At 41.3% G+C, this 14289-nt stretch overlaps 1 protein-coding gene across 1 annotated transcript in view; it reads right to left on the bottom strand.

Moving 5' to 3' along the window:
- Nucleotides 1-13588, bottom strand: part of PPM1D (protein phosphatase, Mg2+/Mn2+ dependent 1D) — a 52193-nt gene extending 38605 nt beyond the window's left edge. Inside the window, exon 1 of the mRNA XM_082372035.1 lies at nt 12860-13588. Within this exon, the coding sequence (XP_082228161.1) occupies nt 12860-13331 (472 nt within the window). The 5' untranslated portion in view covers nt 13332-13588. The remainder of the gene's footprint in view (nt 1-12859) is intronic.
- Nucleotides 13589-14289: the final 701 nt, after the last annotated feature.

The following is a 14289-nucleotide window of genomic DNA, read 5'->3' on the forward strand; positions in this document are numbered from 1 at the left end:
GGCCCTAAAGAAAACATTTGTGGATAGATTACTGGTATTGATAAAGTTCAATAAGGTTACTGGATATAAATAGTTATATAAAATATGAATTCTATTTTTGTAAAACAGCAACAAAAAATTACAAAATGTAACTTAAAAAAAAAAAGATCCCATTCACAATAACAGCGAAAGGTGTGCTATATCTGCCAACAGTGCTAACAAATCTCTAATAAGACCTGTTTGGAAAAGTTGTAAAAGCCAGTGAACAAATACAACAGTGAGCAGAGAGACAGATCCATGCATATTCAGACACTTGACATATGAACAGTGGAGAAAGGACAGACATTCAATAAATGGAACTGGGATAAAATTAAAAAAACAAACAAACAACTTTGTGTCCCTGATGCCAAACACACACACACACACACACACAAAATCAATTCCAGGTACATTAAAGACCTATCGTGAAAAGCAAAGCTAAAATGCTTAGAAAATGCACAAGAAAGTACATTTATGATCTCAAGGTGGGGAAGGATTTCCTAAAGACAAAGAATGGACTAGCCATATAAGAAAATGATTGTGAAGTTGCACTACCATCAAAATTAAGAATTTCTGTTCATCAAAAGATATGATTACTAGAGTGAAAAGACAACTCACAGAATGGAAGAGGATATATTTGTAATATATACACACCAAAGGAATGGTATCCAGAATACATAAAATGCTAAAACAAATCAAATCAAGAAGACTACTCAATAGAAAAACGGATAAAGGACCTGAACAGGCTTTTACAAATGAGGAAATCCAAAGAGCCAAAAAGCATGCAGAGGTGTTTGCCTTCTTTAATCATCACGGAAATACAAACTAAAAGCCATAATGAGGACTTCCCTGGTGGCACAGTGGTTAAGAATCCGCCTGTCAATGCAGGGGACACGGGTTCGAGCCCTGGTCCGGGAAGATCCCACATGCCGCAGAGCAACTAAACCCGTGTGCCACAACTACTGAGCCTGCGCTCTAAAGCCCGTGAGCCACAACTACTGAAGCCCGCGCCTAGAGCCCATGCTCTGCAACAAGGGAAGCCACCTCAATGAGAAGCCTGCGCACCGCAACGAAGAGTAGCCCCCACTCTCCACAACTAGAGAAAAGCCCGTGCTCAGCAATGAAGACCCAACACAGCCATAAATAAATAAATAACTCAATAAATAAATTAATTAAAAAATAAAAGCCATAATGAGATACCACAACATAATTATCAGATTGCTGCATAAATTAAAGTTTGACAAGAGTAAGTTAAGAATGTGGAGTAACATGTTCTATCATCAACTACTGGTAGGAGTATAAACTGGTACAACTACTTTAGAAAACATCTAGGCATTATATGGTAAAGGTGAAGATACGTATACTCTTGACTACTCACTACCCACTGGTATACAGCATAAATTCATGACACACAATACGTATGAATGTTCATAGCAGCACTGTTCATATGGGCTAAAAATGGGCAACAGCTCAAATGTCCTTCAACATAACAACAGACTATATACTACATATAATGGGTGAGAATCTCACAAGAAGGATGAGATAAAAGAATACATTCATCATGATTTTCTTCAGAAAAAAAAAACACTATCATATTTACAGACAAGAGGTAAAACTATTAAGAAAAATAAGTAAATCACTACAGACCTATAATCACAAAGTCAAGATCGTGGTTGCCTCTTGGGGGAAGACAGAAATATGAGATCAGAAAGGGCATACAGGGGCTTCTGGTGTACAGGCAATGTTCTCTTTTGTAACTGGATGGTGTTCATTTTATGATTATTTATTAAAGTGTACATTTATGTTTTATGGCCTTTTATGTATGCATGCTATGTTATATTTCACACCTTTTTTAAGTTAAAAGAAAAACAAGCAGCAGGAAGAAGGCATCAATTTTGCAAACAGATCACAGCAGACAGCTCCCTAGCCCATGCAGTTTTGCAGTCTGGTTACAGACGTCATTTCCAGAAGCCCAGCGTAGAGTATGGTGTATGTTTCTTTAGCCCTTTCAATTATTTTATGGGTTAACTATAGCTCTTGCTAAAGCATTTTCTTTTTTCCTTTTTTTAAAAAAATAAAACTAGAAAACATTGTCTTCTGCAGCTAAGAACCTGAAAAAAAAAATCTATTATCATAATAAATGCGAACGAAGTGAACTCCCAGAAACAAGGGTTCTTAACCACATTCAGAAAACAAAATTTACCTACAGCATACAAGTAATTTAGCTGTTTGCAAAAAGCACCTAAAACGAGATGAAAAAGGAGAAAAAAAGCTAAAAATAAAAAGGATATTCAAAGCAATGTTAATATTTAAATCACATTTTTTGTCAAAAGCACTAACATACGAAAGATATTCCACAATGATCTAAAAATACTGAATAATCCATGCTTTCCCTATTCATTTGAAATGTCACCTTTTATCATATGTTACATTTTGCCTCAGATCTATTTCTGGACTCATCCTACTAATCTATTTATGGTGCTTTTTAATAATAGGGAGTTTAAGTATCCACCAATTATTCTTCTTTTTCAATATTCTCAAGTATTTTTCCATATGAACTTCAGAAGCAACTTGCAAAATTAAAAAACAAACCCTGTGGAGGTTCTGATTGAAACTGCAATAAATTTATATATTAAGGAAGCTACCTCTTTAATTTGTCTTCCTTAGTTAGCCTTTCTTGTTTTCTACTTTACATTTTAATCTTTTAATTTAAAAAAAATGACTTAAAACTAGGAGCATATTAAAAAGACAGTATCAGATAGTATATGAACTCCGACTTAAGTATCCCTTAGAAAATGTGCATTAAGTCATTAAAACAAAGACTAAGGACTTCCTTGGTGGCGCAGTGGTTAAGGATCTGCCTGCCAATGCACGGGACACAGGTTCGTGCCCTGGTCCGGGAAGATCCCACATGCCTCGGAGCAACTAAGCCCATGCGCCACAACTACTGAGCCTGCACTCTAGGGCCCACGAACCACAACTACTGAAGCCTGCCTAGATCCCGTGCTCCACAACAAGAGAAGCCACGGCAATGAGAAGCCTGCGCACCACAACAAAGAGTAGCCCCCTCTCGCCACAACTAGAAAAATCCTGTGTGCAGCAATGAAGACCCAGTGCAGCCAAAAATAAATAAATAAAATAAATAAATTGAAAAAAAACATTGTTATAAAAAAAGTGATTTGGTTATAATTATATATATATGTGTATATATATATATATATATATACATACATACATACATATATATATATATATATATATTTTTTTTTTTTTGGCCACGCCATGTGGCATGTGGCATCTTAGTTCCCCCACCAGGGATTGAACCGGTGCCCCCTGCAGTGGAAGCGAAGTCCTTTTTTTCCCTTAATTTATTATTATTATTATTTTTTTTTTTTGGCTGCGTTGGGTCTTCGTTGCTGTGTGCAGGCTTTCTCTAGTTGCGGCGAGCGAGGGGCTACTCTAAGTTGCGGTGCGCAGCCTCCTCATTGCGGTGGCTTCTCTTGTTGCGGAGCACAGGCTCTAGGTGCACGGGCTTCAGTAGTTGTGGTACATGGGCTCATGAGTTGTGGCTCGCAGGCTCTAGAGCGCAGGCTCAGTAGTTGTGGCACACGGGCTTAGTTGCTCCGTGGCATGTGAGATCTTCCCGGACCAGGGCTTGAACCTGTGTCTCCAGCATTGGCAGGCAGATTTTTTTTTTAAATATTTATTATTTATTTATTTATTGCTTGCTTGCTTGCTTGCTTGCTTGCCTGCATTGGGTCTTCGTTGCTCTGCGTGGGCTTTCTTTAGTAGCAGCGAGCCGGGGCTTCTCACTGTGGGGGCTTCTCATTGCGAGGGCTTCTCTTGTTGCAGAGCACAGGCTCTAGGTGCACAGGCTTCAGTAGTTATGGCATGTGGGCTTCAGTAGTTGTGGCTCGCGGGCTCTAGAGCGCAGGCTCAGTAGTTGTGACGCACCGGCTTAGTTGCTCCACGGCATGTGGGATCTTCCCAGACCAGGTCTTGAACCCGTGTCCCCTGCATTGGCAGGCGGATTCTTAACCACTGCGCCACCAGGGAAGCCCGGAAGCACGGAGCCTTAACCACTGGACCACCAGGGAAGTCCCTATATGTTCTTTATTATTATTATTTTCCATTATAGGTTATTACAAGATATTGAATATATTCCCTGTGCTATACAGTAAATCCTTATTGTTTGTCTATTTTATATATGGTACACTAAAATCTTTTAAACACATTTTACTGACTCTTCTGTCTAGGCAAGAAATACTAAGGGAAGAGGCTGCAATGAAAATGGGTTCCCTGATCTCTGTGGATGGGAGAACCCTGAGGTGACAGAGATCAGATAGGAGCAGTTAATTACCCAAAGAAAATCTGGTACGGTTACCTCGCTGACAACAGGGCAGAAGAAAAATTGGATCTGCAGAATGGTCTTTCACAAAAAAACAGGGAACAAAACAAAAAACAAAAAGAAAATCTTCCAAGTTTAGTTAAAGAATTGTTAACCTTCTTCAAAGTGATATGTGGCCATTTTCACATGTAGCTATACACCAAGGAAAAAGAAATAACCACAACATTGAGTAACTACTGAACGATGGCTCTAAGATAATAATTCTGGGGCTACAGAACACAGCCACAGTCCACTGATAAGAGCTAAGCCTCATGGAGGTCAGGTACTAAATAGGACTTTCAATACAGTCCACCTCAGAACCAATGGAATCCCAAACCTATGCCACAGCTAGTTTGGTCCCCAAATAACCTCAGCAACTAATAGCTTCCCGTCATAGCTCTTCATTGATTGCTCAAAAGCCTATTAGGGTAGAAAAGGCCAAGTGCAAGACCACCAATGATACTCTCTTCCAAAATAGAAAATTAAAAGCGTTATCACATCTCTCAAAGAATAACAAAGATTGGTGTCACCATTAAAACATGAGCTGAGGTGGTGATGAGATATATTCCATTCTATAATTTGACCACTGCAAAAGTCTGATAGCTCTTGGAAAATGACACGGAATTATAATCAAATGGTGATTCCAAATGCTGCTGCAAGTTTCTGACTTATTCTCTGTACTGAAACAAATAAATATAGCCTGGTATGCATCCAGAAGCAGGGCTCGATGAAACTGCTACCTAGGTTCCTGGAGGTATCCAAGGTTTCTGATCTGAGACCTGCTTCTTCAGGTTTACTTTTTTTTTTTTCCCCCAAGAATAATCCAAAGAATTTTTTTCTTGAACCAACAGAAAGCAAACTGCCAACAAAATATACCGTCACTCCCAAATACTATTATAGTATCTAATTCCTATAATACACCATCCAAATCAGGAAATTAACATTGATACCATACAACCATCTAATCCATATATCTCATGCAAATTTCATCAACTATCCTAACAATATGCTTTATAGTAAAAGGATAAAATTCAGGATCCCTTGTTATATTTACTTATTATGTATCTTTATTCTCTTCCAATCTGGAACAATTCCTCAGTGTTTCCTTGATGCTTTTTAGGAGTACTTGGCCAGTCATTTCAAGAATGTCTCACAGTTTGGGTTTGTTTCATGTTTCCTCATGTTTGTAATCAGATTACACATTTTTGGCAGGAATATCACAGAAGTATTAAATATGATCTTCTCCCTGCAGGCAGTATACAATTTCAATTTGTCCCATTAAAAGTGATGATACTCTTGATCACTCAATTAAGGTGCTGTCTACCAGGTTTCCCCCTATAATCCTTTTCCTTTTGTAATTAAAAAGTGTTCATAGGGAGATTATCTGAGACGATATAAATATCCTTGGAGTGGGTTGAGTGGTGCCCCCCCGCAACTTCAATAAAAGATATGCTCACCCAGAACCTGTGAATGTGACCTTATTTGGGAAAAGGATCTTTGCAGATGTAATTAGGTTAAAGATCTTAAGAAGAGATCACCCTGGATTACAGTGGGCCCTAAGTCCAAAGACAAGTGTCCTTAAAAGAGAAGAGAAGAGGAGAAGACACAGAGGAGGCCAATATAAAGATAGTGAAGACTGGGTGATGCATCTACAAGCCAAGAAATGACAAGGATTGCTGCCAGCCACCAGAAGCTAGGGGAGAGCATGGAACAGATTCTCCCTCAGACCTCCAAAAAGGAATCAACCCTGCTCACACCTGGATTTCAGACTTCTGGCCTCCAGAACCATGAGAGAATAAATTTCTGTGGTTTTAAGCCACCCAATTTGTGCTAATTTGTTACAGCACCTCTAGGAAAGTAATATAGCAATTCTGTTCCTCAAAGTTTTACCTACTAGTTGTAGCATTTATTGATGTTTCTTGGCTGAATCAATTATTATGATGGTTACCAAATGAGATTTTCGGGTTCTATCATTCCTTTTACATTTAAAAAAAAATATGGGGCTTCCCTGGTGGCGCAGTGGTTGAGAATCTGCCTGCCAATGCAGGGGACACGGGTTCAAGCCCTGGTCCGGGAAGATCCCACATGCCGCGGAGCGCTAAGCCCGTGCACCACAGCTACTGAGCCTGTGCTCTAGAGCCTGCGAGCCACAAATACTGAGCCCGTGTGCCACAACTACTGAAGCCCGTGCACCTAGAGCCCGTGCTCCACAACAAGAGAAGCCACCACAGTTAGAAGCCCGCTCACCACAACTAGAGTAAGCCCACGTGCAGCAACAAAGACCCAACGCAGCCTAAATATATATATATAAAATAGGTGAATGGATAAACAAATTGTGGTATATCTAGACAACAGCATACTACTCGGTAATAAAAAAAGGAATGAACTATAGATATATGCAACAACATGTAGCAGAGATTTGCTAATACTGATTGAAAGTAATGACTGATTAACAAAAATGGAAAAAACTGGTACTTGATAAATATGGCAAACTCATTCAGACCATGTGATGTGTGAGAGGGTGAAGGTCCTTGATGGTAAAAACTGAGAAATATCAAACTAAAATAAAGATACAGGTTTAAAATTCTATGATTTAATAAAGGTTTTCTTCCAGTTTAGTTCTATCTGGCTTTCCCTGTCTTTCCCTTTACCCCTTCCACCCCTCTTCTGCATTTGTCCGTCTCTGTCTCTGTCTTTAAACTTAAGATAATGAAAACTATGTGCCAAAACCAGAACCAACAATTTAGGTTAGGACCAGCTTCTTCATAATTCATTCATTTGGCCATATTCTTTTAAGTAAATGCTCTGATTTTCATTTGAACAAATTAAAAAAACAAAATGTCCCATATTTCATCTTCCTTTACAAATACTGTGGCAAATTTCCTGTAATCACATCAGAGATCACACTACATTTATTTCAAGAGTATGTCATTATCTTTCTAATGGCTCTCTTGATAACATAAGTCAATGAACTATGGCTCAAAGGAATAAAAGCTGCATGTTGTTCACTATCTTCTCTGAACTATCAAAAGAAAAGGATAATAAGAACATTATTTCAAACGAATAAACCTAAAGAAGCACACACAAACTTTGAAACATTATTTCTTAGAAGGCAAGCATAACACAAGAACAGTAAATCCAGACATAGGAAAATACATAAATCAGGCACATACTGTAACTTAAGATCAAGAAGTAATAAAAATATGAAAAAAATTACTTTTAAAAAAGGATATGTTGGAGAAAAAAAAAAAAAAAAAAGGATATGTTGGGAATTCCCTGGCAGTCCAGTTGGTTAGGACTCCCCGCTTCCACTGCCAGGGGTCCAGGTTCTATCCCTGGTCAGGGAACTAAGATCCCACAAGCCGCATGGCATGGCCAAAAAAAAAAAAAAAAAACGATATATTCACATACTCTCTCACTCCATGCTATATTTATCAAATCCCCCAGCCTCAAGATAAAAATAAGTCATATAAAAATTTTTGGATAAATTATGTTTTCCTTTTTTATTTGGCAAGAGTACACAAGCACTAGAACAATGCTAGAGAGGTCAAGCTCAATAAGGGCTTAGGGGACTTCCCTGGTGGTCCAGTGGTTAAGACTCTGTGCTCCCAATGCAGGGGGCGCGGGTTCTATACCTGGTTGGGGAAATCCCGCATGCCACGCGGGCCAAAAAAAAGGCTTAGGAAGACAAAGAAGGTATTCTTTAAAAATATAAGAAAGCCCTTCACACCCATTAATATGGCTATTATTTTTTAAGAAAAGAAAAATATCGAGTGTTGGCAAGAATGTGGAGAAATCAGGACCCTTGTAGTACTGCTTGTGGCAATGTAAAACAGTGAACCTGCTGTGAAGACAGTTTGGTGATTCCTCAGAAAGTTAAATACAGAATTACCAAATGTCCAAGCCATTCCAATTCCAGGTTTAGACCCAAAAGAAATGAAAAGAGAGAATCAAACAGATACTTGTATACCTATGTTCACAGTAGCATTATTCATAACAGCCAAAAGGTGGAAACAACCCAAATGTCTATCAATAGACGAATGGATAAACATAATGTGGTGTATATATACAGTGGAATATTATTCAGCCTTAAAAAGGAAGAAAATTCTGATACATGGTACAATGTGGACGAACCTTAAAGACATTAAGCTAAATGAAATAAGACACAAAAAGGACAAATACTGTATGATTCCGCTTACATGAGGTACCTAGAATAGGTGAATTAATAGCAATGGAAAGTAAAATAGAGGTTTACTAGGGACTGGGTAAGAGGATAATGGAGAATTACTGTTGAATGGGTACAGAATTTCCATTTGGGTAATGGACAAGTTCTGAAAATGGACAGTGGTGACTATTGCAAAATATTGAGAATGTACTTGATGCCACTAAACTGTACACATAAAATTGGCTAAAATGGTAAATCTGTGTATTTTACAATTTTTAAAGCGGGAAGTTTTTTTAATTAAAGAAAAAGTAAGAAAGCCAATTTAACCATTACACCCACAGAAATTCAACTAAACTAGCAGCTACTTTGGGCAAGGAATTGCACGGTTAGCCCTAAGAGATTATAAGATATGTAAGGCGGTATCTTTGCCCCCAAAGACGTCAAGATTTAGCTGAGAGGCAGATAAAACACAGCAGTTACCTCACAACGGTATGAGTGATATTTACAGGGATTCCACAAGGCCAAAACTATTTTCTTAATAATTCTGAGTTTACTTGCCCTTTGCACTGTGTTGATACCTGCACTGATGGTTCAAAAGCAGTGGTTAGGGGATTTCCCTGGTGGTCCAGTGGTAAAGAATCCGCCTTGCAATGCAGGGGACATGGGTTTGATCCCTGGTCAGGCAGCTAAGATCCCACATGCCACGGGACAACTATTAAGCCCGCGTGCCACAACTACTGAGCTCGCGCGCCTCAACTAGAGCCCGCGTGCCACAAACTAAAGAGCCCACGCGCCCTCGAGCCTGCTCGCCACAATTAGAGAAGAGAAAACCCGCCGCCACAACTAGAGAGAAGCCAGCGCACCACAACAAAGAGCCCGCACGCCACAACGAAAGATCCCGCGAGCTGCAACTAATATCCAACTCAGCCAAAAATAAATAAATTTAAAAATAAATCTTAAAAAAAAAAAAAAAGCAGTGCTTAGTAAAACTGCTGGTGCCTTAGCAGGAGTCGTCAAGACAGTGGTACCAACGTGAACTAGTAATCACTGTACTCACCATAGCCACTCACAACTTAAAAAAAAAAAAAAGGCAAACCAGTTTAACTTAAGAATGTCCTTGATGACGCAATAAAAATTAATTTTATTAAACTTCCACCCATGAATACACATCTTTTTAACATTCTGTAAGACAAGAAGAGAAGCTGCATAATAGACTTCTGTTGCATACTATGGCTGTATAGAGGAAAAGCACTTGTGATTGTGTGAGTTATGAAATGAAGTAGCCACAATTTTAACAGACCATCATTTTTACTTGAAAGACTGATAAAATGGGTTAATAAGACTTGGGCAGGGAGTTCCTGATGGCCTAGTGGTTAGGATTCTGGCCTTTCACTGCCGTGTCCCTTGGTCGGGAAACTGAGATCCTGCAAGCAACATGGCGCGGCCAAAAAAAAAAAAAAAAAGATGGCGACTTGGCCATTTAGCGTACATTTTCTTCAAAATGAACAAAGTGAGTTTTTCATTTCAAGAGAAACAACTGACAGTATTTGTTGCCAGTGATAAATTTCTAACTGCTGCTTAAAACCTCTTATTTTATTTATTTATTTATTTAGGCCGTACCATGTGGCATATGGGATCTTAGTTCCCCCACCAGGGATCAAACTCACACCCCCTGCATTGGAAGCGCAGAGTCTTAACCACTGGACTGCCAGGGAAATCCCAAAACCTCGTATTTTAGAATATGTGTGTCCACTACAATGAACTTGATAACTTCCCAATCTTAAGACTTTTCTGAAGAGATCAGTGATATTAACAAATGTGGATACTTTAGTATTGTATAATGAAATGCATCAATACTTGGAAGAGCCGCATAATTCAGTGAACCATTATTTTCCAAAAGACTAATGCACCATGTCACAAAATCACACGTGGGTAAAAAAATTGATTCAAAGTGCAAGACAGACCAATGGCTCTTAATGTAAAAATAGAAAAGTTCATTGATGAGGTTTCAGATTCTATTTTGACTAGTCTTAAGAAACTACCACTTTGGTATAGAATATCCACAACTATCTGAAAAGACAAACTATTCCTCCCTTTTCCTACTATATATGTGTGTGAGACTGCCTTTCCTTTACATACTTCACCAGAAAACATAGCATAATAGACTGAATGCAGAGGCAGAGATGAGAATATTTCTTATTTCAATATTTTTTATTTGGGGGAAAAATTGATTTTTCACTTAAAAATGTCAACATACAATAAGTTTATTTTTAATAGATTAATAAATATTTTTAAAATTTCTGTTTTAACTTCTCAAACAGTAAAGATGATAGATGTAGCCCACATCAACAAAAGCTGTTTAGGACCCTAAATCATTTTTGAGTACAAAGGGTTCTGAGAGCAAAAAGTTTGAGAACCACTACAATAACCAATTGAGAACTACAAAAGTGGAAACTCGACACAGGGAGTTTCCTGTGTCAAGACTTCCATATGCTCAGCATACTTTTTTTTTTTTTTTTAATTCAAGTTTTGATGATGCAGTACGATGTTAACTGTGGAACAAAGCAAACTTTAACATTTGGTGTATAAATCTTGGTTCAAAAAGTACATATATATCAAAAAACATACACATTCCACATTTAACAGCATGGTTTCTGCTTTATTAAAAAATATGTTCAAGTAACAGGGTTTATACTTTATCCTTTTAGTGAAAACATATGGCAAATTCACGTTGCCCCAAGTGTGCTGCAAAATAAACAGGACTCTAAATCGTTCTTTGTGTCTAATCCTCCTCTATCTTGTCTTGCTGTCCACTCCTACTTGCCCTGCAAGCAATGAAATGACAAATTTCTGGAATATACTGCTGGTGCTTTCAGCTGTGCTCTGCCTACACAGAAACAAAACAAATCCACAATAGGGACCTCTGGGATTGGATGGAAAACGCCTCCCACCGGCGGACTGGTTGTTCTATGAGTCAATCAAATAATTCCTGGCAGAAAGCCAGGCAAATAGAAAAGAGACTTTGAAAGAAGCTACTCTACAACTCTATGACAATACCTTTTTAAAATGTTCTGTATTTGACCAACCTTTACACTCTTCTCTATGTCTCTGTCCCTCTGCTGAAAATAAAGCAACACTATTCTACCATAAACCACAGGACTTTTTAAAATGACAGAAGTAGTATTACCTTTTCTCTTAAAAAAAGATTCAGACCATTCATTCACAGCAATGGGTAAGCAATTATAACTCTGTATGATAACATATGTTGGGTACAGGAACACAGACTGCTTTAGAGAACACTTAAAGCTTAGATGAAACTACAACTACACCAAATTTTTAGAAATGAAGGTCTCTCCTTTTGGCACATCAGTAATTCCTTATCTCTTGCTACTTTGACGGGCAGCTAAAATTTGCAAGTACTTTTAACTAGGAACTGTGGAGAACGATCTGACAGCAATTAGCTAAGGCAACTACCAAAGGGTGGGGGGGGGGGGAGTGCATTCTTAAAAAGCCCTAGGTGAATTTAACACATCGCCTTAACCCGGCCGGTTTAAGCAGTAGGAACGCATTCCGCGCTTTTGTTTTTCATAAGCCGGACAAGCATAAAGATCTTAGAAACATTTCATGACCACCACAGCGAATTCCTTCCAAGACTTTAAGTCGCTAGATGATAACTTTTTAGCCTTTCTGAATTATCCAACAGTTTACTCCAACTACCAGCCACCCAGGATCAATTCTGGAAGACTGACACCACCAGTAGGAGGCAACCGACAGGGGCAAGTCCTTCAACAGCAAAATTATGACAGATCGGAAGGAAACACTCTAATTTTTGCCGTCTTGTCTACAGCCATACCACCCTGAACGCACCCGATCTCGTCTAATTTTTGCCACCTCCCGCTTCCTTCGCCTGTCCCAGATAGCAACGTGTCTTCAGTGCATCTTTTGGCCAAAATCTGGCGCCAGGTTTCAAACACGTTTCCGCTGGCGGCCACCAAAGTGAAGTCGCGAAGGGAGAGGATTGCTCCCCATTGATCCTTGGCGGGGGCGGGGGGGGGTGTTGGAAATAAAGCGATGAGCGTTTGAAGGGAGACAACAATCCTATCCTTCCCAAAGCCACTTTGTTTGCCCGCACCTCCACCCTGGAAAGAGCGCTGAGACCCAGAAAAGTCTTCTCTCCCATCGATGGACACTGAGAGCGCTCTCCGTGCCGGGGGACCGCGGGACTGGCGCTAAAAAGGCCCCAAACTGCCTGAAAAAGAGGCGGGCGCCAAACAAGCTGGGGAACTTACCCAATTTCTTCCACATGGCGAGATGACAAGCGAGGAAGCCTTTGCGGATGGCAGCGCACACCTTCGCCGGCTCGGAAGAGGTGAAGCCCTTCTGCTTCTTGATGAAACCCCACAAGTGCTCCCGGGCAAACTGTGCCGCCTCCCGCCCGCCGTGCCCGTCGCACACGGCGAAAAAGGCCACCGAGGAACGGCGGCGGCAGCAGCAGCCGGGAGCCGGCGAGGCCCCGGCGTCCGGCGGCGCGTCGCGAGCCTCTCGGGCTGCCACCGCCGGGCCTTTCCCCGAGATTTCGCCGCCAGGAAGAGCCAGCGGTGACCGCTGCGGAGGCAACGGCTGAGAGAGAGACCGCCGCGGCGAGGGCTCTTCTTCAGCCGTGGGCTCGGGCTCCACCACGATCTGAGTAACGTCCTCCATGTACTTCCTCCCGCCCTGGTCTGAGAAGACGCTCACTCCCAGAGAGTACAGCCCCGCCATGGCCGGCTGGCCGAGATCCCGCCGGTCCCACGCAGCCCGCCGAATCCGGCGGCGGGATACACACTCGGCGCTCGCCGGCCAACTATTGTTTATCTTCGACTACGCCGAGAAGGGGGAGGGAGCGGTCCCGGAGTCGGGGGGGGGGGGGGGCGCACGATGTCGAGACTTGTCCGCCAGAGCTTGGCAGAAGCGCCAGGGGGAAATGAGCCGACCAGCTGCGCCTGCGTAATACGCCTCCGCCGGCTGCCCGCGCCCACCACACAAATCAGACGTTCTCGCCGGCTGACGTCACTCGGCTCTCTGGGCCCGACCAATCCGGAGTCGAGTTGGAGCGAACCCGCCCTCCGCCCTCAACCCTCGCTCCTCCCCTCAACGGCCGCCCTCCCTCCTCCCACCGTGGGCGCTGGGCCCGCGCGCGACCTGGCTGGTTTTCGCTTTGCAGTGGGCGTTTTCGCCCTCCCGCCTTTCGGCTGGTGCTAAACGCTTATCTACCAATTTGATGTCACCTTTTTGCTCAGTCCTGGGGATCATGATGCAGTCTGCTGCCCTGGGCGTTCCGCTGCTCGCCTCGTGTGGGCTTGGGCCTCCCACGAGTGTAGAGAATCTGGGAGGAAAGACCTTCACTTCTTTAAGTTAAATGGCGGGAAACCTCACTTCGGAAGGTGGTTTGCGAACAGGCTGGAAAAAGCATGCCACAGCTGAATTGGATTTCGGTGGGATGGATCCGACTGGGAGTTGAGAGAGCAAATCCAGTTTGTGTTAAGAAAACTCGGGAAATTTCCACCATCGGCTGCACAGTCTCGTTTCATATACCTGGGTATGTCGGAGACTTAAAAGGCTTAACTGTCTTTTTAAACATCTTTTCAGCTTTTGTTAAAAGTAGTACTTTTTCCGACGAGCTCTGGGTGCAGCATTTTCCTCCTTAGGCGGGATCAGAAAATAGCTTACAAAAACTACC

This window comes from Balaenoptera borealis (genome assembly GCF_965194805.1).
Source record: "Balaenoptera borealis genome assembly, chromosome: 20".
Classification (NCBI taxonomy): domain Eukaryota; kingdom Metazoa; phylum Chordata; class Mammalia; order Artiodactyla; family Balaenopteridae; genus Balaenoptera; species Balaenoptera borealis.